Source organism: Pyrus communis, chromosome 11 (assembly GCF_041283825.1).
Source record: "Pyrus communis isolate YQ-2024b chromosome 11, ASM4128382v1, whole genome shotgun sequence".
Classification (NCBI taxonomy): domain Eukaryota; kingdom Viridiplantae; phylum Streptophyta; class Magnoliopsida; order Rosales; family Rosaceae; genus Pyrus; species Pyrus communis.
Window position 1 is genome coordinate 8,207,995 of NC_142575.1, and position 21,853 is coordinate 8,229,847.

Genomic DNA, 21,853 nt, shown 5'->3' on the forward strand with positions numbered 1-21,853 from the left:
AATAATATAGACTAAGAATGCAACGTCCAAAAGAGATTAAGAATGTAATTTGGTTTAAAAGAACATATCACTCATGGTCAAATAAAATACGTATATGTTTTGGGATGGCAAGATTCAGAGTTTTCATTTGATAATCGATGAAAGTAGCTTTTGCATTTATTTTGGTTGAGGCTTTTACATTTTTTGTTGTTGAAGTTTGAATTGAGATTGATAGTGATGTATCAAATTGAATTTTAACTTGTGTTGACGTAATTTGATTTAAATTTTAAAAAAATCTATAAATATAAAGTAGAATTGAGTTTGATAAATAAAAAGGAAAATAATGAAAAAATGTTTTAAAACTTTGAATCTTAACTAAGGACACTTTAATAACTTTATTTAATGGTTAGGACAAAAAATAAAAAAATATTAACAAAAACACAAATTAATCAATCGTGGGTCTCCACTTGGTTGGTTGGCTACCTTATAGCCACACACTCCAAAAATTGGGTTGTTGCCCTTGGAACTAGATCCCCTCCTAAGCATGGGGACCGGAGTCTGCTGAGCAACCCATCTAGGTCCTTGAAATTTAATCCAACAGTTGTAATTAGTATAACTTTTAGAGGGGCCCCTTATTTGTCGCCGTTGGATCAAATTTCAAGGGCCCAGATGGACTACTCAGCTGGCTCCGGTCCCCATGCTCAGGATGGGATCCAGTTCCGTTGCCCTTCTTTCATTGAAGTGCAAGCCATTTTAATTAAGTTGGTTTTGGTTTGAAGAACCATTTTCATTCTTAATAAAATTGGGCAACTCGAGCCTAACCTGAGTTAGGATTGGTTGACCATCCAATCCGCCCCCGAATTTTGTAGACTGGGGCATAAGGTCGTGACCAATACTTGGCTGCAACTTGGCCAATTCACAGAACATCTTATTTATAATTGAAATTTTTATAACCATAAGCATGATATTTTGTGAAAAAGTCGAAAGTGTTTTTGAGAAAAATTCCTTCATAACCTTGAGCAGCCAAGTATTATTTTAAAGTCATTGCCGTTGGGCAAGAAAAGTTGCCTACTTTATGGACAGACTATTTATGAAAATCACAACTTTTGTGGAGCAAAAAGATGGCTTCAGAGATCAAAATTGAAGTGATCCACAAGGAAACAATTAAACCACTCTCTCCAACTCCTGACCACCTTAGAAGCTTGAGCCTCTCTGTTTTTTATCAGTATCAACCTCAAATTTATTTCCCACTACTTTTCTTCTATCCCAACAACAATAACAGTGACAATGGCAAGGTCAAAAATATCGATCATCGTTCCTTGTTTGCCGAAAGATCCAGCCTTCTAAAGAAATCACTGTCTGAAGCCCTCACTCGATTCTGCCCTTTTGCTAGAGATTTCAAATACAATGTTTCAATCAACTGCAATGACCATAGGGCTGCATTTGTTGAAAAGTAAATTGCTTACTAATTTCTTGTTAGTAAATGATTTACTTATTCAATTTACCTTTGTCCTATTGTATAACTGTTTTCTGTTGTGATAACTTGTGCTCATATGCCAAGTGTAGGGTCTTAGATCAGTTTTCATTTTCAATGGCTCACATGCCTTGTAAGTGCCATGTGTCATAATCACAATGGCTCATGTATTTGAATGGTTGTGATGACTGATGAAAGAAAATGATCTATATGAATGAAATGCATCATTCTGCAACGGTTAGAATGTTGCAGGGATTATTCCATTTCTCACTCTAGCTTTTCACTCTCTCTCTGCATTCTCTTGCTCCCTTCGTAATCCAAGAGTTCATAAATGAAAGACTACTCGAATCTCAACATGGTATCAAGAGCCTAGTTTCTATATGGAATCAAGGCGTCGAATCTGTGAGTGATGTGCTTGGAAATCCAACGTGAAATTTCCGACTCAGTTCATTGATTTAGGTCTCAGATGGCTGGGTTAGGTGGTAGTGATCTTCGGGCTCCAATATTCAATGGTGACAACTATGAATTTTGGAAGGTCTGAATAAGAACTATTTTCAAATCATATGGAATCTGGGATCTAGTTGAAAAGGGTTTTGAAATCTCAGAATCGAAAGGGAAGAAGGTCGATGCGGAAGGGTCATCAAAATCAGAGAAAGGATCTCTGAACGAAAAGTTAATGAAGGATGCTAAGGCACTGGGTATTATCCAAGGAGCTGTCTTAAATGACATTTTCCCAGAATCTCAAACGAGGAGACCTTAAAGGTTGCTTGGGATATCCTACATTAGGAATTTCATGGTGATAAGCAAGTGAGATCCATCAAGTTGCAGGGTTTACGCCGTGATTTCGAGTACACAAAGATGATGGATAATGAAACCTTGTCTGTGTATCTCACTCGTCTTCTCGAGTTGGTGAATCAAATGAAAAGTTATGGGGAAGATTTACTTAGAGAGCGTTTGGTTTAGAAAATTGAGGGGATTTGCACAACGCCTTGATAGGTATGCTGAGAGTACCACTGAGAGAGCTTTTAGTAGTATGAGTGTAAATCCAAAGGGAACTCAGCCAAATCCCTCCTTTGGTAGCTCTAAGCCAAAGAACTAGAAATCGAAGGGTAAGAAATGAGACCCTAAACCTCAGAACTCTGTCAATTAAGGTGGCAAATATGATCAAAGAGGAAAACCAGATCAGGCTAAGGGAAAATGCAAACATTGTGATAAGCTACACTATGGTGAATGTTCGTTTAAAGGGAAGCCAAAATGCCATGGTTGCAATCGATTTGGTCACTTCATCAAGGACTGTGATCAACCAAACAAGGTTGGAAAGCTTGTAAACTTTGCCAATCAAGTAACAGAACCTGCAACCATGTTTTATGCCTGTCATTCTGCTACTATTGGGAGAAATATGAACATATGGTATGTTGACAATGCATGTAGTAATCATCTGACCTCTCATGAATCTTTGCTTATTGATGTTGATAAGAATGTGAAGTGTAGAGTTAAAATGGGCATTGAAGATTTAGTGTAGTCAATAGGCAAAGGTACCTTGGTTATAAAAATGAAGGGTGTAACTAGATATATTAAAGAGGTTATGATTGTACCTGGATTGGATGAAAATTTGTTGAGTGTAGGACATATGGTAGAACATGGATATTGGCTTATGTTTAGTGATTATATGGTTGATATTTATGGGGATAAACAGATGGAAGATTTGATTGCAAGTGTCCAAATGAAAGGAAACAGGTGCTTTCCCTTAAGTCTAGAATATGTCAATCATCTTATGGCTAATAGAGCAACTATTGAAGAGTCATCTTGGTTGTGGCATAGAAGATATGGACATCTAAACTACATCAGTTTGATGCTTCTGCAAGAGAAGGAAATGGTGCAAGGTTTACCTAGACTACAAGTCACTGAGCATGTTTGCTCTGGATGTACTACAAGGAAAGGTCACAGAGAACCATTCGATAAGGAAAAGGCATGGAAAGCAACACAACCTCTAGAACTGATACATTATGATATTTGTGGTCCAATGCAAATCAATACTCTTGGAGGAAACAGATTCTTTCTTACCTTTATTGATGATCACACTAGAATGTGTTGGGTGTTCTTTCTGAAGCACAAATCACATGAAAAACGGAGGGACCGATGCGATGCCCCATGGCAGCCATTAGCAAAGGAGAAAATAGGAAGAGGAAAAAAATCTCTCTTTCTTCCTCCTCAATATTGGCGACAAGGGGTAAAGCAACCCATCCCTCTGATAGGGAGCGTTGCCTTGAAAACCCAGTCACCATCTAAAGATGCTCTGTTATCTCCCTCCTCCTTGCTAGGAGCCTCAACACAGGACTCTTGCAGTCTGCGGCACCACCTCTTTCTTCCACCGACAATACCAAAACGGGGTGTGTTCTGGTTAGATCTGTCCCTCGCACAACTCTCCTGGGTCATGTATATCTGGCAAGGTTTGCTACTTGGTGTAATGCAACATGAGTTTGTTATTAGTTTGAATATGCCTTTGTAGGGCCTTTGTTAGGCATTGAGGCTCACAATCAAAACTAATATGGGTCTGAGCATGACACTGTTACCTTTGTATAACAGATTGTTCTTTTTTGTTTATTAAATGGGTTGATTACTTGCGCCACAAGTTATTTAGATGTCTTAGTTCGATTGGATTGTTTACAGATTGGTTAAGTTGTGCCACAAGTTATTTAGACGTCTTAGTTCGATTGGATTGTTTATAGATTGGTTAAGTCTGTATAAGAATTTTTTAATTTAATTTAATTTAATTTAATTTAAGTTTTTTATTTTTTGCCTTGTAAACAAAGACTTTTACTCATAATATCATATGTCCAACTAAAGGGAGTTCAGGGCCCTTCAAACTACTTCTTTGGTTACAGTTATGAGTTAACAATAAAGAAGCTAGGTCAATTAGTTTAGCAAGATTAATCATAGATGAAACTTTGAATGAAAAACAGTAAAAAATGATATAGGATCCAATGAAAGATGCATAGAAGAACATATCTAATTTATGCAAGTACAAACAAAAGAGACTCAGGCAAAATTATGACCTTGTTAGGCAAGGGTTGTTTTCCTGCAACCACTTCTTTTTGTGTTTTACAGGGATCGTAATCCTTGGAGAATGAAATATAAATCGGGTTTGCTAAAGGGAGTCAATACTACAACACAAGGAAAAGGTAATAGAGCTTCTAAGACGTGACAAAATATGACTTTCTATGGTAGACCTATGACTAAAAGGGTAAAGTTTGAACAAACTAAAGCTTTCTGGTTTCTCACTTGTTGGAGTGCAAAGTTGGATGTCTTCTGATTGATTGGTTGAGTATCATTCTTCCTTGGGCCCTCGCTGCTTTTATAGACTATCTAGCCCGATTGTCTAAGCCTCCTCCTTTGGTGATGGCCTCAGAGCATGATGAGTAACCGTTTATTTACCTATCCATGCCCTTGAAAATTACTTTTTGTTGGAAATGAGCTGCCCTCTGAGTGTCACTTCTCACATAGGCTTGTTGCCTATTCCTTGGCAAAAATGATTTTTAATTCTTCCTGGGTTGTTGACTTGTCCGAGCCCAATTCTTCTTTTACTTTTTGCGTTCTTGGACCTCCAATCACACTAAACCCAACATTAAATATTCACTCAAACAGAGTGGCCATCGATGGAGCTCTCTGTATCGAATCCCAAAATCCTTTCTTCCTTCCGAAAAAGACGACGCTGACTCCCTTGCTCTGGCCGAGCAGCGCCGATTCCCTGATGGCAGGCAGACCCGCCGCCCCATCTTCCGGGCAAAGAAGCTCTCTTGATGGACAGTTTGACCGGCCAGAGGTCCTCTCTCTGCAGGACATGATACCTCCACCATAGCCGCCGCACATCTCCCAGGAAGTTGGCGAAAGCCGTGGCCTCCACGAAACGGGCAAAGCAGAAGCAACCCCGACTCACCGTCTTCCTCCTGTCCGTACCCATGGCAAAACAAATGGGCATTTCGCCTGCGATGAAGAAGAGGATACTTAACCCACGATCAAGTTCTCAGGTTTTATTTGCTCTACAAAAAGCAAAGCTTGGATGTTAAATCCCACAACGGAAAAACTCAGGTCATTAACCTCCATGAACGTTTCGTAAGTGTTAAATCCCGCAAAGTATTTGGGTACAAAACTCATGCAGTTCTTGGATGCCAAATTCGTCTCAAACTCAGTTTCGTCTCTTCTCACAGCTACTGATCACAGTAAACAATCCAACGAAAACATGAGAGATCCCCGTCGTGATTTGCAAGTCCGCAAAATGAAGGGAGTGAAAAATAGCAATGGTGCTCTAGCACCTGGTAAAGTCGGCGAGCTATTAAGTGACTTTGCATGCATTGCTCACTAGTTTGTGCCAAATGAAAGCAGAGTAGATGAAGGAAAGTGTGGACAAAAAGTAAGTTACAAGTGGGAAAAACAAACCCCGTGTCATTCACGTGGTTCATTCACTCATTGAAAATCTAGAACTACTTCAGTTTGATTCCGCCAGGATATGTAGGCAGTGTAGTTTCACATTCTAGATGCAACTGCAAAACCAAAAGACCAAATCGAATCCCTGGTTCATTCAACCAAGTTCACCACAAAACTAAAATTGAATCCCTAGTTCATTCAACCAAATTCACCCCAAATCCAAAACCGAATCCCTGGTTCATTCAACCAAATTCACCACAAATTCAAATTAAAATCTTTCTTCATTCAACCAAATTCACCCAAATAAACCAAACACAAAATCTTTTTTAGTGGGTCATTCACGCACTAAAAATCCCCAAACCAAATCAAAGGAATTACGAGTGACTTGACTTAGGTTCAGTAGGCAATCTGGGGCTCGACATAAGTTCAGTTGCAAAATCAAATAAGCACGCCAATCCCCAAAATTCATATTTTTTCAAGTTAGAATCAAAGGGCATTCATTTCCACAAGAAGGGTTGTAATTAATAGACGTGTAGTCTAAAATAGATCGAACTCAAACTAATAAAACTCTCTTCGGAAAAATGGACGAGGATAAAATTGTGTCAAGTAAATTATTTGTTCTCATAACAACTTTTGGTCAACAAACTCATTCAAAATATATCTTCATAAAATTTGGGCAGCGAGGTTTATTATTTCAACGTTTAGTCCAGTGTCGTGGATTAGTCTGCGTAAAACAGATTGGACATGAATTCTTTCATCCGGCTGACTCCAAAGGGCTTGAAGGACTTCCAGAGTAAAAACAGGTGCAGGCTGCGTAATCAACCGGTGGTCTCCAATCTCATTCCGTTCAAACTAGAAACAAAGGACAGACAGACTAAATCTGATAAATTTAAAAGTATTTCTTCAAGGAGTTCATAAATAGCAGAATATTGTATCATCAGATAAAATGTGCAGCTTTACTCTTAAATTTTCTAAATTTCTTTACTGTTTCGTTGAAGTCTTAATTGTTCTTATGCTAGTCAATGGACTCATTACTTAATTTAATGTAAGCAATCTCTATTTGCATCAGGAACAAGATTGTTCATCTGATAGAATTTTGAGAAAACGGAGCCTTTGGAGAGACTGTTAGGATTTAAGTTTGGAGCTGATTTCATGTTGGAAAGCCTTTGAATTTCTGCAAATTTTTAACTTTGTTCGTTGTTGTAATGTAGGTCTGAGATTAGAACTGGCTCATAGGCTAGATGTTTGACATTTGTCATAGCAGATGGCTGTTTTACATATACTTATATGGATAATAGTGAGTGAGTGACTTTTCGTTCTCATACGGGCAGTAAGTTTTCTCTGTTTCCTCTTCAGACTTAAGATTTTATTTTCCGTTTTCTCCCTCCCTCTCTCTTCCTTTTTCTAGGGGTCACTTTTATTTTAAATTTGCTATTTTCGTGTACTGCTATTCTTATCATTTTAATGACTATCATACTTTCTATAGAAAAATGATACAGGCTTAAATGTCAAAATGTTCTCTGTGTTATAGTCATATGACCAATTTAGTCTTTATATTTTTTATTTGGCTAATTTAGTCATCGGGTTTGTTTCCGTTAGCTAATTAAGGGCATTTCACTCAATCTCTTTTAAAAAAACTCATAAGAAAAATCATATGAGAAATAATTACCCTTTCTTTTTATAGAAAAATGCAAATCAATGAGAAATAACACTTATAAGAAATAAAACTTTCAATCTGAAAAATGATTAAGGTTGTGACATAGAAGTGAGGGGGTAATGTTAGGGAAGAGGTCGGGGAGTTGGGAGAAGAATAAATTTTCTTTTAATTCTTAATTTTATTTCATTTTAAATATTTTAAATCACATAAACTATAATTTTTAAAATAAGCTTATAATAATTTATAATTCTTTTTTACATAAACTAGATGGAAATGTCCTTAATTGGCCAACGAAGATAAACACAATGACCAAATTGGCCAAATTGAAAACACAGAAACTAAATTGACCCAATGACTAAAACATAGGGACCATTTTAACGTTTAAGCCAATGATATATGCATATAATTACTAGCACGGCCTATCAAATTTAATAATGCATGACTATTGACAACTCGCTTTTTCATATAAAAATATATTTTTTTATTAAAAATGAAAATGGTTCGGTTTTTGTAGATCGGAATGAATACCACAATAATCATAACCAAATTCGAAATTAAAAAAATTTATCTGATGATTATTCAGAACAGTAAAATATCAGAAAATTAATCTCCGAAACCGAACCGTTCGGATCGGTTCAATCACCCCAAACAAAGACTAGAAAAGAAAAGCACTGAGCCAAGTTGGCAGTAGAGTTGATGGCTGATGTTAAGTGCTGCTTTGTTAACACAGTGGGCCAACAATAATACAAGACTTTTTTGTTTTATTGGTTTAGGATATTAAATAATGGTGCATAGGAACATAGCATGCAACGTCCAGATTCAGATTATGCAATTTGGTTTAAAATAACATATCACTCGTACTCATCCCACTTCATATTATATAAAATACGTATATGTTTTGGGAAGGCAAGATTCCAGGTTTTCTGTGGAGGTTGATATGTGCGGATTTGGATCCTCTCCTGAGCTAATGGAGATGATCCTCCTGATCAATCATCGTGGACCGTTGAATTTCTATCCAACGACTACAATCATTATAACTTTAAAGGGACCCCCTGTTTGTAGCCGTTGAATCAAAATCCAACGATTCACGATGATTGGTCAGAAGGATCATCTTCATTAGCTCAGGAGATGATCCAAATCCGATATGTGGAATTGAAATTTGAGTTGAGACTGATAGTGATTTATCAAATTGAATTTTAACTGGTGTTGACGCTATTTGATTTGATGTTTGATAAATAAAATTGGCCAACCTGAGCTAACCCGAGTCAACTTGAAAACGATTGAAACTCGAGCTCAAATGAATCTGCAGGAACCCGAATGTGAGTCCAATTGTAGGTTGAGTTAGGGACCTAGGGTTAGTTACCCTTCCAATCCGCCCCTGAATTGCCTAGCGTGGGATACAAGGTCATGAATAATACTTGGCTGCTACTCTTGGCCAATTTACAGAACTTCTTTTTTATGGTTGAAACCGTTGTAAATATAAGCACAATTTTTTGTAAATCAATCAGAAAGTGTTTACGAGGAAAACTTCCTTTAAAACCTTGAGTAGCCAAGAATTATTGACTCATTGTGTGGTAACCCTGCCTACTTATATGGACCAACTCTTTATGAAAATCCCAACTTGTGTGGAGCAAAATATGGCTTCGAAGATCAAAATTGAAGTGGTCCACAAGGAAACAATTGAATCACTCTCTCCAACTCCTGACCACCTTTAAAGCTTGAGCCTCTCTGTTTTTTATCAATATCAACCTGAAATTTATATCCCACTACTTTTCTTCTATCCTAACAACAGTAACTGCGACAATGGCCAGGTCAAAAATATCGATCATCGTTCTTTGTTTGCCAAAAGATCCAACCTTCTAAAGAAATCACTGTCTGAAGCCCTCACTCGATTCTACCCCTTCGTCGGAGAATTCAAATATAATGTTTCAATCAGCTGCAATGATCGTGGGGCTGCATTTCTTGAAGCCCAAGTGAACTATCCTGTATCGAGGATTTTGGAAAACCCCAATTTTGAGATCCTGAAACAATTGCTTCCGACTGATTGTATGTCCACACAAGCAGAGACAGGGTATCTTGTGCTAGTCCAGGCCAACTTATTTGAATTTGGTGAATTAACAATCGGGGTCAGCATTTACCTTAAAGCCGCCGATGCTTTTACAACTGCCACATTCATCAAATGTTGGGTTGCACTTGCTTTTGGCTCAACCAGTAGTACTACTACTGATCACCACGTACTGCTTCCTGAGGAATTCGGTATTGCAGCTTCTCTTGCCCCATCCCTTGATTCATTCGACTCACTAGGAGCTCCTGTGACATTTTCTATGGAGAGACACGCGACGAGGAGATTTGTGTTTGATGCTTCGAAAATTTCTGCTCTCAAGTCTAAGGCTACTAGCGCCACAGTGCCAAACCCAACACGTGTTGAAGTACTATCGACAGTCATTTGGAAAAGCCTAATACAAGCATCAAGATCGAAGTTTGGTCTTATGAAGCCATCCATGTGGTGTGCAACCTTGAACATGCGCAAAAGATGGCGGCAGGCTGTGATAGAAAACATACGGGGGAATTTCGTGTGGTACGCTGCAACATTGACCACAGTAGAGAGCGAAGTAGAACTCGAGAGCTTGGTTGGTAAACTCAGGAAGGGGATTGAGGAATATAAGGAAAAGCATCCAAATGGAGTCAATGGTGAGGAAGTATGTCAAACCATCAAAAGGTCTGCGGGTCTTTTTGTCACATCTCGACCCGGGCTCCACCACAACTCAGACTCGATTTCGCCGTAGCACGATATTGTCCACTTTGGGCCCTGACCACGCCCTCACGGTTTTGTTTCTGAGAACTCATACGAGAACTTCCCAATGGATCACCTATCCTGAGATTGTTCTCGCGCGAACTCGCTTAACTTCAGAGTTCCAATGAACTCCAAAGCTAGTTAGTCCCCAAAATGCCTCGTGCTATATGGAGGTGGGCATGCACATATAAGGCATAGAGGATCCTTTCCCCTGGGCGATATGGGATTTAACAATCGACCCCCCATTAGGGGCCCGACGTCATCGTCGGCACACTTCTGGCTAGGGATTGGCTCTGATACCAAATTGTCACATCCCAACCTGGGCTCCATCATATCCTGGACTCAACTCCGCAGTAGCACAATATTGTCCGCTTTGGGCCCCAACCACGCCTTCACGGTTTTGTCTCTGGGAACTCACATGAGAACTTCCCAGTGGGTCACCCATCTTGGGATTGCTCTTGCGCGAACTCGCTTAACTTCAGAGTTTCGATGAACTCTGGCAGAGTCGAGCCCTGGATGTGGTAGAGCTTGAGTCGGGATGTGACAATTTGGTATCAGAGCCAATCTCTGGCCGGAAGTGTGTCGAAGAGGACGTCAGGCCCTTAAGGGGGGTGGATTGTTAGATCCCACATCGTCCAAAGGAGAGGATCCTCTATGCCTTATATGTGCATGCCTACCTCCATATAGCACGAGGCCTCTTGAGGACTCACTGGCTTCAGAGTTCATCAGAACTCTGAAGTTAAATGAGTTCGCGCTAGAGCAATCCCAAGATGGGTGACCCATTGGGAAGTTCTCGTGTGAGTTCCTAGAAACAAAACCGTGAGGGCGTGGTCGGGGCCCAAAGCGGACCATATCGTGTTATGACGGAGTCGCGCGAAAGCAATCCCAGGATGGGTGACCCATTGGGAAGTTCTCACGTGAGTTCCCAGAAACAAAATCGTGAGGGCATGGTCGGGGCCTAAAGCGGACAATATCGTGTTACGACGGAGTCGAGCCTAGGATGTGATGGAGCTCGGGTAGGGATATGACACTTTTGTTGAGCGGAGATATAGAAATGTATACTTGCAGCAGCTGGTGCAGGTTTCCGTTGTATGAAACCAATTTCGGATGGGGAAAGCCATCATGGGCAACGTCTCAACCATCCAATGGTTTAATTTGTTCAAGTGACAGGAGAGATGGTGATGGCATAGAAGCGTCCTTGTCATTGAAAGAAGACGTCATGACCATAATCGAAAGCAGTGAGGACCTGCTCTCGTATGCTTCTAGAATCCGACTGTCATTTGATTAGTATCATCATCATCTTTAATTCGTTTTGATGCTTGTATACCTTGTGTGTGCGTGTGTGTGTTTTTTCTCCCACCTTCTTGTTGTGCTGTTTTTGAACAAAAGTGTTGGTATATTTTCCAAAGAACAAGCAAATGTAACAAGTCGCAGGCAACCAGACTTGTCAAGCCACTTCGAACCTTGACACAACAACTTCCTCCCATCAAACTACCTAAGCCCAAGGATGGACGGTATCCTCTGGACGCAGTCTCCTCAACGAAAGTATTTCGCCTGGAGAACCCTAGCCCGAAAATCCTCCGGGTTATTTCATAACCAGGCACATTGCTCCGATGGTAGTGCTTCGTTAAACTCCTCCAAATCCCAGAATCCCATAACGTAGCTTAGGATCACTGGACGTTAAGAGGTCACACAAAGCAGCCAACAAACCAATTACATCTCTTTCACTCATTGTGTGATAACTAACAGCCCGTTTGATAATCTTTTCAAGTTCTAGTTTCAGAAAAAAATAAAAACTGAGAACCAAAATCAAGTTGAATTTTGAAAACTCAAAATATTTAAAGGGAAGTGTTATTGGCACTCCAAAAATCTTATTTTACACTCCTCACAAGTGTATTTTCTTTTTAAATATAGAAAGTTTGGAATGTAGAATAATAAATTTAAAATGCCAATAACAATTTCTTATTTAAAACTGAAAACAAAATAATTACCAAACGGCTTAAAATATCTCTAGCCAAAAAAACTTATATGAACTTTATGTTTGTCTTAGAATTACTCGACTCCGTAATCAGTCCAAAGAAATATAATCCAAAGATTGCCTCTCTAACTTTTCATTGAAGGCCACTCTAGACAATTCAACGTATAAAGGGAAATAATTTCCGCTGTTTTTTGTTTCTATAAATTCCTGTTTATTTTCGCTTTTAATTCTCCTTTGATCTCTTTTTCTGGAAAAAATAATTCGCCGTTAATTTTATTCAATTCAAGGACCAAAAATAAACAGGGGGTGAGCCGGTGACAAAAGCATGCAAAACTCACTTCCCTATACAAAGCACCAAGGAGATACTCAAAACTTCAAACAATGCTTCTAACAATGGTTGAAATTTTACACAACACTTTTGTCCATACAAGCACTTTGATAGCAAAATTTCAACCAATCAGTTGACCCTTTTAAAAATCAAACTATTGTTAAGTAACAAATTTTACCTCCAATGCTTAAACCTTGCAGCCCAGCGTCAAAGCAGCAGCTACTTCAGACAACAGTTATCGTTCGAGCAGTCGCATAAATTGGTAAAAACAGAAGGGTAAGAAGCTGATTAGCTGAACACGGCAATAAGGTGCATAAGACAATTGCTTACAATTGCTAAATTGAAGGAACATTGATACGAGAAACTGATTTACGTTCTAATGAATGGAATCCGTCAACTGAAACTTTACATTCTAAAATATTAAGACCGTCAATGCTGTGGTAACACCGGTCTCTTCTCCAACGACTCGTAATGCACAAGAAAATTATCCTGCGCATAAAATATAGGTTCAACTCAGGGGGCTACAATTTGTCAAGTTAGGATAAAATGCACGAAATATAATTCAATCAGTGTTTACCTTTCGGATAGTTTCAAAGGTATTGGGATCAAAGCAGTGATAAGATCCTCTCTCAAACGTGTTGGTCTTCACAGGTGGCTCCATGTTGGGTACTCTTATGAACCATAGGCGGTGTTCCTTGTGATAAAACCAGCCTCTATTATTGCTGCCAACAACAAATGTCATACAACATTTCAGTGCACACCAATCAAGCCTTGTTTATATATATTGCTGAACATTAAACACTCTTATGTCGTAAAAAGAAGGGCACATAGGATTTAAAACATGATCTCAAAGAAACTGTTAAGAGGTCAAGAGTATTCCATCACTACAAGCTCTTAAGTGGACAAATGTACGCATATTATGGGGTTTTTAAACTTTTTATATAAGGGAAATAATACAAATTTATAAACAAATGAACGCTTACAGTTCATTGGCAGCATATAATTGGGCCTCGTCTTTGGGCATGCTGCAAACAAAAAAGAATGAATCCGTGAGTTCAATACTTTGAAAATTGAAAATAACTTGAGAGGTCCAACAACAAGCACCTGTAAAAGATATAGAACAACGTTTCCACGGAAAACTTTGAAAAATACCCTTGCTGCAGCCACCAAAGTGAGTTTAGAGCACAGAGGCACAATATGCATGAAGAAGATTGAATTTGAAAAAATATTTTTAATAAAAAGAACAGCTCACATGTAGTGCAGGCGGTTGTTTAGCATAGTAACATTGTGGAACACTAAACTCTGGATCACCCTTAGCTGGCTCGTCAGACCATGGGGAACCAAAAGTCTTGTGAAGGTTTTCTGTTGAATTCAAGTTTAATCCAAGTGTTGTCAAATCAATTCCAAGTGCAAGGGATGTAAGATCAGGATCACTCATCCTTATGACACTTAACAATCCAAGCAAACCAAATAGGTCTGGAGCAGATTGCGCTGACTGCATCGATTTCATTCCCTGATCCCTAAATGATTGATTGCCAGCTGACATCTGGTGCAGGCGAAACTGGGATTGATTTTGTTGTTGATACTGCTGAATAAGCTGGTCATATGAACCCATACCAGAAACTGAATTGGCAGAATTCAGAGGCCTTAATCCAATGCCAGGAGGTCCTCCACTAGTCTGAATCAAAAGTTTTAGATGTTAGATCCCACAATTACTAAAGAATTTAAATAAATGCTTATAACTCAAGCTTTTCCCGATCTGAGGATAAAAAACCATTCAACTTTCCTGATGTACTAGAATCAACTTATTTGGACCAACAAATCATTCTGAATCAAATCATTAGATATAATACCTACAATCATAAGAATATGTTGTCCAATCCACGTTGAATGACACCATAAGAATAAAATCACCATACAATCTATCCCCACAATGAAACTCCATTATAACAAAAAGAATAATTTGTGAAACCAAACTACCAGACCTGTGAATGATATGTTGAATGTGATGATGGGAACATGTCTGAACCATGCATATGGAGAAGATCCTGATTGTTTACTTGTGAAAACGAGACACCACTGCTGCTGACTGATGGAGCATGTTGTTGCTGTTGTGGCCTATGAGAAGAATAAGTTCCCCCCAAGTTAAATCCTGAAGACCGTCCCATCTGCAAAACAATATACATAGATATAAGGGCTTAGAGCAATTTGCAGCAAGTAATAATCCAAGGGGAAGGGGGAAAAAGACTCTTCTTTGATTTAGAGCTTAGAACCCACTGGGAAGTGCTGAGATTGCATCATCGACACAGCATTGTCATGGAGTTGTTCTTTCTGGTGCATATTGATCCCATATTCAGCATCGCCACCTGCTGAAGATCTAATAATAAGGTCAAAAATGCAAGTGGGCCAGCAGCCTCCCCTACAGGAATGTTGTTCAACTATTCAAGCAGTATGTACATGTGGTAAAAACGACATAATGCTAAGTCCTTGGGGTTATCCTAAGTAGTGAGGGAGGAGGAAATGGTTTAGGAGTATGATAGGTCAAGGGTTACATGATCACATCCCTTCAGTTGTAACAAAAAAAAAAAAAAGATGGTAGATGAAAGATATATTGGCACCCATGGTTATCTGACACCACCTAGTTCCTCAGCTCAAAGGGTGCCCTTCTATCCATCCTTCCACAATTCTCCATCCACTCAACCACACCAACCCACCAAAGAGAAAAAAGAATAAAAGCCCCAAAACCAATCCATTATCACAAGTCTACCTCTGTCGCCGACAATTGTAATGCACTTTCCTCATACACAACTAAAGAACACAATGGGGGATGGTAGGATAAATTAGGTAGAAATTAAAGGATGAAAATAGCAAGTATATATGGAGGCTACATTATTTTGTGAAGAGGTCAGCATACTAGCAAAATGGCAAGTCATTTAGGAATTCTGTCCACTATTTTCATAGATTAGTAACTAATTTAATTTTTGAAACACAAGAGAATGATTTCTTTCAAGATAATATAGTGGAGGTAGGTGCAATTGACTAGAAGAGCAAAACTCCTTTCCGATTCTTCTATTTCATATAGTTTTGGGAGCATGTTAATCACATTTGGGGATATATATGTTTGGGGGAGAGAGAGAGAGAGAGAGAGAGAGAGAGAGAGAGAGAGAGAGAGAGAGAGTGTGTGTGTGTGTGGTGCGTGTGAGCGTGTGTGAGTGTGTGTGTGTGTGTGTGGTGTGTGTGTGTGTGTGTGTGTGAGAGAGAGAGAGAGAGAGAGAGAGAGAGAGATGAAGTTGAATGAAAATTCAGAATACCCTCAATCTTCTAAAACTTGGAAATAAAAATGTAAAATCACCAAAAAAAATGACAGGTCAAAGACTACTAACATCTGAAAATCACCTTCCGAAGAAACATTTCTCAAAATACTAAATTTCAAACTCTAGTCTTGGTTAAATTTAAAATTTAAATTATGCAACTGCAAAAACAAATATTCTAATCAACTTATAAATGAATATATCGCACCTTTAAATCCTGGTAAAGCTGGAAAGTCCTCATTTTGGATGCTGAACTCTTGGTTCTGTTGAACAATAGGACTAACACCAAGGCCTTGTTTTCGTAGTGAACCTAAAAAAAATTTCTGTATATTATATTCCAATTACTGTATAAACCAAAACTGCATCATATTTCTTTACTAACCCAACTGCCCCTGAGGCCCTCCCGCAGAACTAGGACGACTTGTTAATGAAGGGAAATCATTGATGTCAAAAGGAGAACTGTCATTAGAATTCACATCATTCATTATTCCCATCGAGCTCAAATTATTCACTTGGACATGGCTTTGAGAAAGTGGACCACCAGCATTAGGGTAAGAATTTCCTAGCATCGAAATTACTTGCGGAGACCCTGAAACCAGAAAATTATGTACAGGAAGATTCCATAAGTAAAATTTGATAAAATGATAAAACAATTTCATTTCAGCACCAGACATCCATATGCAATAACAACCAATACAGCTGAGCCTGCTAGTTCTTGGACTGCTATTCAAACCTAAAAACTAAGGAACTACACCAAACTGTGTTACAACAGTTCAGCAGAATCCACCAAGGTATTAAAAAAAATTATAGTATTTGCATTGATTACCAAATTAATAAGCAAACGAAATCTTATAACAAATCGTGAACCAGAGCTCAAATTCATTTCAAACATCAAATCTTACTAGAACCTAAGTCATCAGTCTCATAGCTAAGGCCTTCCACAGTAGGCTGATAAAATTGAGTTTGTTTCCAATTTTGTAGGAATCAAATTCATCCAATAGTCCAAAAAATTTGAGTTCTATGAGCGTGATTCCAACTCTGAGCTCAATATATTGAACTCATGAGTTTGATTCCTATATAATAAATGACAAACGTTCTAAAAGAAAATGGAATAACCAATATGAGAATAAAAATTGGACGGATTCTGCAACTAATAGATATAACTCACGTCTATCAAACTCATACCATTGTAGTAATTGCGTTATAGGAATCAAACTCACCTTAACCACTGCAGAAGGCCTAACTATAGTTATAAAGCACGAAAAGAACTAATTCCATAAGGAAGGCAATATACCTTGTGGTAGCACGCCACTCATCAAGCGATTTTGCCCTTGTACAGTTAAACTTCCAGATCCACTATTTCCACTTAAATTCAGACGAGAAGCAAGACCAGGCACCGACAAGCCTCCACCAGTGCTAATACTCCTCCCAATGTTTCCCCCACCAACCATGTTTCCCATGGAACTTGTAATCCGAGGACCTGCATTTCCCAAAATTGGGGACACGCCCAATCCTGAAACAGCACTCCGGTTACCAATTGCAGCAGATGTAGGGAGAATCCCAGGAATAGAACCGCCAATTCCATTTGTGCTACTACTAAATCCAGGGTTTCCTACTACACTTATACCTCCTCTATTAGTGACTCCTGAATGTGCATGGGAGCTTCCATGAGATAACTGCAAAAACAGTTTTTTTTTAAGGAAAATATGGGAGAAGAGTAAAATACAAGACAAAGAATGACAGAGAGAGGCAGAGAGAGGCAGAGAGAGAGAGGTCCATCAATTATGTCACTACTCTCAAAACTACAATCAGCATACGAAATACATATCCCATGTACCTGAGACAAAGCAACAGGAAGGTTATTTGATGTGAATCGTCCGCCAGAGAGGCTTCCAGTTGGTTGTTGGACTCCACCAGAAGGAACATTATTTATTGTTGAGTTTCTTGATGTTAATGTACCTGGCATGTTGGGAACACTGAAGCTCCCATGAATATTATGCAATCCCTGCATACTTCCTGCAGAAAGAAACTTGAAATTTCACTAACATTGACACTAACACAAGAAACTCAAGCAATGGTAACCCACCTGAGTGATGAAAAACAGGAGAAGCTGCACCAGATTGACCAGAGAAAGATGACGCAAATCGCCCACTACTGTCTGGGAGATTTGAGGCTGATCCGTTTAGAGAAGACTGCAACCAAAAACAAATTAGGTTTCACGTGATAAATGAACAAATTATACAACACATATGAAACACAAAACACATATCAACACTAGAGACTTTAAATTCCTCTTAATCCTAAAAATCACGACTGCAACAATAACTGTAAGGAATACAATATTTGGCACCATTCTGTCTAAAACATAAAATTAGAAAAACTATTCAATATTGTAACAATTCTCGTATACTGCAAAAATAATTATAGTTCATTATGCAAACCATAACACTAATAAACAATAGACAAGCATGAAATCACCAAAAATTTAGAAACAAAAGCATACAGCATCATGGTCTGACCATAAACTATTTGCAAATAAAGTGCAAATCCTAACGAGCATTTCACGACAATGTTAAAATTGAAGGAGAAAAAAGCCGTGTATAAGTGCAAGTGCTTGGAAAGATGCATGAACAGACAAATGACACATTTCTTTCAAAAACAAATCCAGAGTTCAATCATTAAACAATCCAAAACCTTACATGATTAGACAGACTTGTTGGGAAAAAGATAACATTTTGAGTCAAGAAGACAATCTTAATATCTTATAAACAAAATTTACTGTAGAGAAGTGATATGGACAAAAGACTGTACATTAAGTAAACCCGACATTGCATGAGCATCAAAAGGTCATGCAATAACACATTCCTTGCTTCCTTGCCGAGAAATAACCCTTCCTTGTGCGAACAACTTGATATATCTTCTCTGTTAACAAATCACCTATAGCCTGAAAAGGACAACTTGATAAATCTTCTTTTTTGACAAATAGCCTACAGATGCATCCATAATAATTCAATAACTTGGCATCAACTTTGGTACAAATTAATTCCACACAGATACACAACCAACACACGCAAACACACATATGAGAGATTATGGTACAGTACAAGTATTTATTTCATTTCTTTTAAAACCCAGGACTCAACATGTCAACCTTGCTGACACAGCTTCTGAACTGGATCCACTGCCTACCCCTACAATCTTTGGGGGAATGAAACACTAGTCATTGCAAGGTAGGTACCTTGGGGTTTCTAACCTGAGACCACAAGGTACAAACCGTTGTTCTTAAGTCCCAAACTGGGTTTTCTTAGGCAAGGAATTGACACACTATAATCAGCTTTACAGAAACCCAAAATCTTCTACATATTAATTTTGCAATGACCAACTAAATTACTAATGCAATGTATCTCCTGCAGCATAAGGTGTCCAGATTTTTATGAACTCTCGACTTCCCAAATGCAAATGAAACTATCAATTACTATAACAACATTAAAAATCAGATTCCCACAGATGGCATTTTCAATTACCATATCAAGTTCCATAAAATGAAAAGGTAAACTATACAATATCTTAAAGGTGAGCAATCCCAAGAAGAAAATTACAGAGTTCTCCAGTAACTTTCTCAGATTCCCACAGACTTAACCATCTGCTTCCCAATTTCAAATGCACTTTAACTCGCTGAAAAGATTTTCAAAAACATCTAACACCATTTCAAAATCAAAACCCGACACCGGAACGTTGTAATATGCTTCACCAAAGATTAACTCATAATTCGAGACGTTCCACAAACTACCCCATTTTCAATCGCTAAAATATTCATATCCAGTAAATTAGCAGTTTAATTTTCTTCTCTGAGACTAAAACGAAAATTTAAAAATAAAAAATAAAAAATAAAAAAGAAAGGAAAAGATCTCACGCCATAAATTATAACGAATACAAAAACTAACACTTAAATCATAAACTCCAATACTTTCTGGTTTCTTCATTAATCCGAATTTTCTCGACAGCCAAGCAAAATGCAACGCAACGCACACTAGCCTCAGTCATTTCGATGTTAAAATCCTAAAATCAAAAACCTCTCTCAAAAACCCCAGGGGAGAGAGCGATGTTGCTAGGGCACCAAAACCAAAATTTCCTCAACAGTCACAGGCGCGAGGATCCACAAAAGAGGAACGAACTCGGACCGAGTCGGGATCAAGTCCGGGTCGGAGAGAGAGAGGAGAGAGTTAGTACCTGAGGGAGCAGATCAGCGAGAGCGAGGGTTTGGAGGTCTGAGTCAAACAGCAAGTTAGATTGCCCTAAAGAGAGAAGAGGAGAACGTCAGAGCAGAAAGAAATGTCGAGATTTTTCGATGATAAAGTTCGGTGTAGGGAGAAGAGAAAAGATCGTATGCGGCGGCGAGTACGTGTGGTGGAGTGGGCCGCAGTCTGTGGCTATTGGGTGACTGTTGGATCTGATAATTTAGGTGGGCCTGGGTGCAGTGTAATAAAGGAAAATGGTAATTTAGTGAGGAGAATCTCGACTGCCAATTGTCGATTGTGGTTGTTTCTATTGCCCAAAACAAAAGTTGTAATTTTTTTACTTATATAACGAAATGAAAATAAATTTTTGCTTATAAAATATATATATATATTTTTTTAACAAATGATGTAATTTATATTAAGAAGTACGGGATTAGGCTAAGTCTTATAATGGAGTAGCAATAATATAGTTTAAATTCGTCTTTGACGATAATTGACCTAAAACCTCTAACTTACAAAAAAAAAGAAATATCACTAGACCGTAATATTAACTGGCAAAAACATTTTTTGTTAGATAAAACATCATAAGGTAAAAATCGGGAATAAAAGCATAATTTTTTTTGTGAAAAAATCTTCAATTCTTATATATTAAGGTGGTATACTTGATTTATTGACTTTAGTTGTAATTTAGAAGTTTTATTTAAAACAGTTTTTCTCGAGAAGATCTTTTTTTTTTTTTTAGGGAAAAAAAGTCGGAAATACAGGTATATACATCAAGTGTCATTATAATTGTTTTGATTTTTTTTTTTTTCAAATTTCCAACCATTTATACTCTAATAATTGATGCACCAAACTGTATACTCAGCACATTGAATTGTGCAAGGATACAGGGATCATCTGCACAAAATTTTTGAACAAAGCATATTCATGTTTTCCATAGAATATCTCAAGAGTGTTGCTATCTACACATCTTTTTTACCTTCCACATATTTCATGTAAATTTATGTCATTTGACCTTCTTCAGCTAATTCGACTGACAATCGAAGATTAAGAGAATGCTGCTACTATCCCAGTGGGCTTTTTAGCAGGTGATCTGCTATTGAAGTGAAGAGTGCTGCCCCTTTTCGGCTGGGCCCATAAGGGCCACTGTTGCGGCATGAGCACCTTCTTGATACCATCTCACTCATGTCAAAACGAGAAGAGATCCTCTTTGGATCTCTTCTACCAAAATTACCGGATTAAATGATCTCAGTCTTTAAAATTTTATCTAACGGAAAAAAATTATTATAGCATTTAAGGGATCAAAACAGATAAGTCGTTTGATGAAATTTCAAAGGTTCGGATTACTTGATCATGTGGTCTTGATGAAAAATATCCGGAAAGGATCTCTTCTCATTTAAACACACTTCACCTCTTTCTCCAACTCTCCAATCCCATTTTTTTAATTGAAGGTAACGAACTCGGAACTCCCCAATCCCTTAACTCCATAGAGTTGCATAAATTGTGTCGAAGAATGCACTGGATGAACAAATCATCTTCTGTAATGGTTTTGAGGATGAAATACAAAACAATCAATGTTATGGGTGTTTTAGCCATTAGATTTAATTTCTACAAAAATTAGATATTATATTTTCAATCGGTGTTGTGTACTACTGAAGAAAAATTAGAG

At 38.2% G+C, this 21,853-nt stretch overlaps 1 protein-coding gene, 1 non-coding gene and 1 pseudogene across 10 annotated transcripts; 2 read left to right on the forward strand and 1 right to left on the reverse strand.

Moving 5' to 3' along the window:
* The first annotated feature begins 1,100 nt into the window (after positions 1-1,100).
* On the forward strand, positions 1,101-11,613 carry LOC137742040 (epi-neemfruitin B 7-O-acetyltransferse L7AT-like; annotated as a pseudogene).
* A 1,297-nt stretch (positions 11,614-12,910) lies between these two features.
* LOC137742038 (putative NOT transcription complex subunit VIP2) lies at positions 12,911-20,416 on the reverse strand. 9 transcript variants are annotated; one of them, XM_068481777.2, is made up of 15 exons: positions 20,177-20,334; positions 18,758-18,890; positions 18,033-18,138; positions 17,784-17,962; positions 17,574-17,622; positions 17,241-17,459; positions 16,329-16,535; positions 16,155-16,256; positions 14,913-15,001; positions 14,621-14,803; positions 13,888-14,313; positions 13,740-13,792; positions 13,619-13,660; positions 13,213-13,357; positions 12,911-13,124 (listed from the first exon to the last, which is right to left on the reverse strand). In XM_068481777.2, exons 2-15 carry the CDS (start codon positions 18,773-18,775, stop codon positions 13,065-13,067), a joined length of 1,878 nt encoding a protein of 625 aa, XP_068337878.2. In that variant the 5' UTR covers positions 18,776-18,890; positions 20,177-20,334; the 3' UTR covers positions 12,911-13,064. The 9 variants fall into 9 exon arrangements, with proteins under 9 accessions (XP_068337878.2, XP_088534996.1, XP_088534995.1 ...); XM_088678870.1 differs by having other exon boundaries at positions 16,155-16,238; positions 20,177-20,330; XM_088678869.1 differs by having other exon boundaries at positions 14,913-15,004; positions 16,155-16,238; positions 20,177-20,330.
* On the forward strand, positions 18,033-18,110 carry LOC137743967 (small nucleolar RNA snoR35). Its single transcript, XR_011069572.1, has one exon. It is a non-coding gene; the product is annotated as a small nucleolar RNA snoR35 (small nucleolar RNA).
* Positions 20,417-21,853: the final 1,437 nt, after the last annotated feature.

Bases quoted from the DNA above. Each gene is read 5' to 3' on its own strand.
- LOC137742038 (XM_068481771.2), bottom strand. The intron at 15,005-16,154 runs GTGCGATATATT...TTAGATCTTCAG, and splicing joins AGCTTTACCAGGATTTAAAG to CAGGTGGCGATGCTGAATAT. The intron at 13,358-13,618 runs GTAAGCGTTCAT...TGTTGTTGGCAG, and splicing joins TTATATGCTGCCAATGAACT to CAATAATAGAGGCTGGTTTT.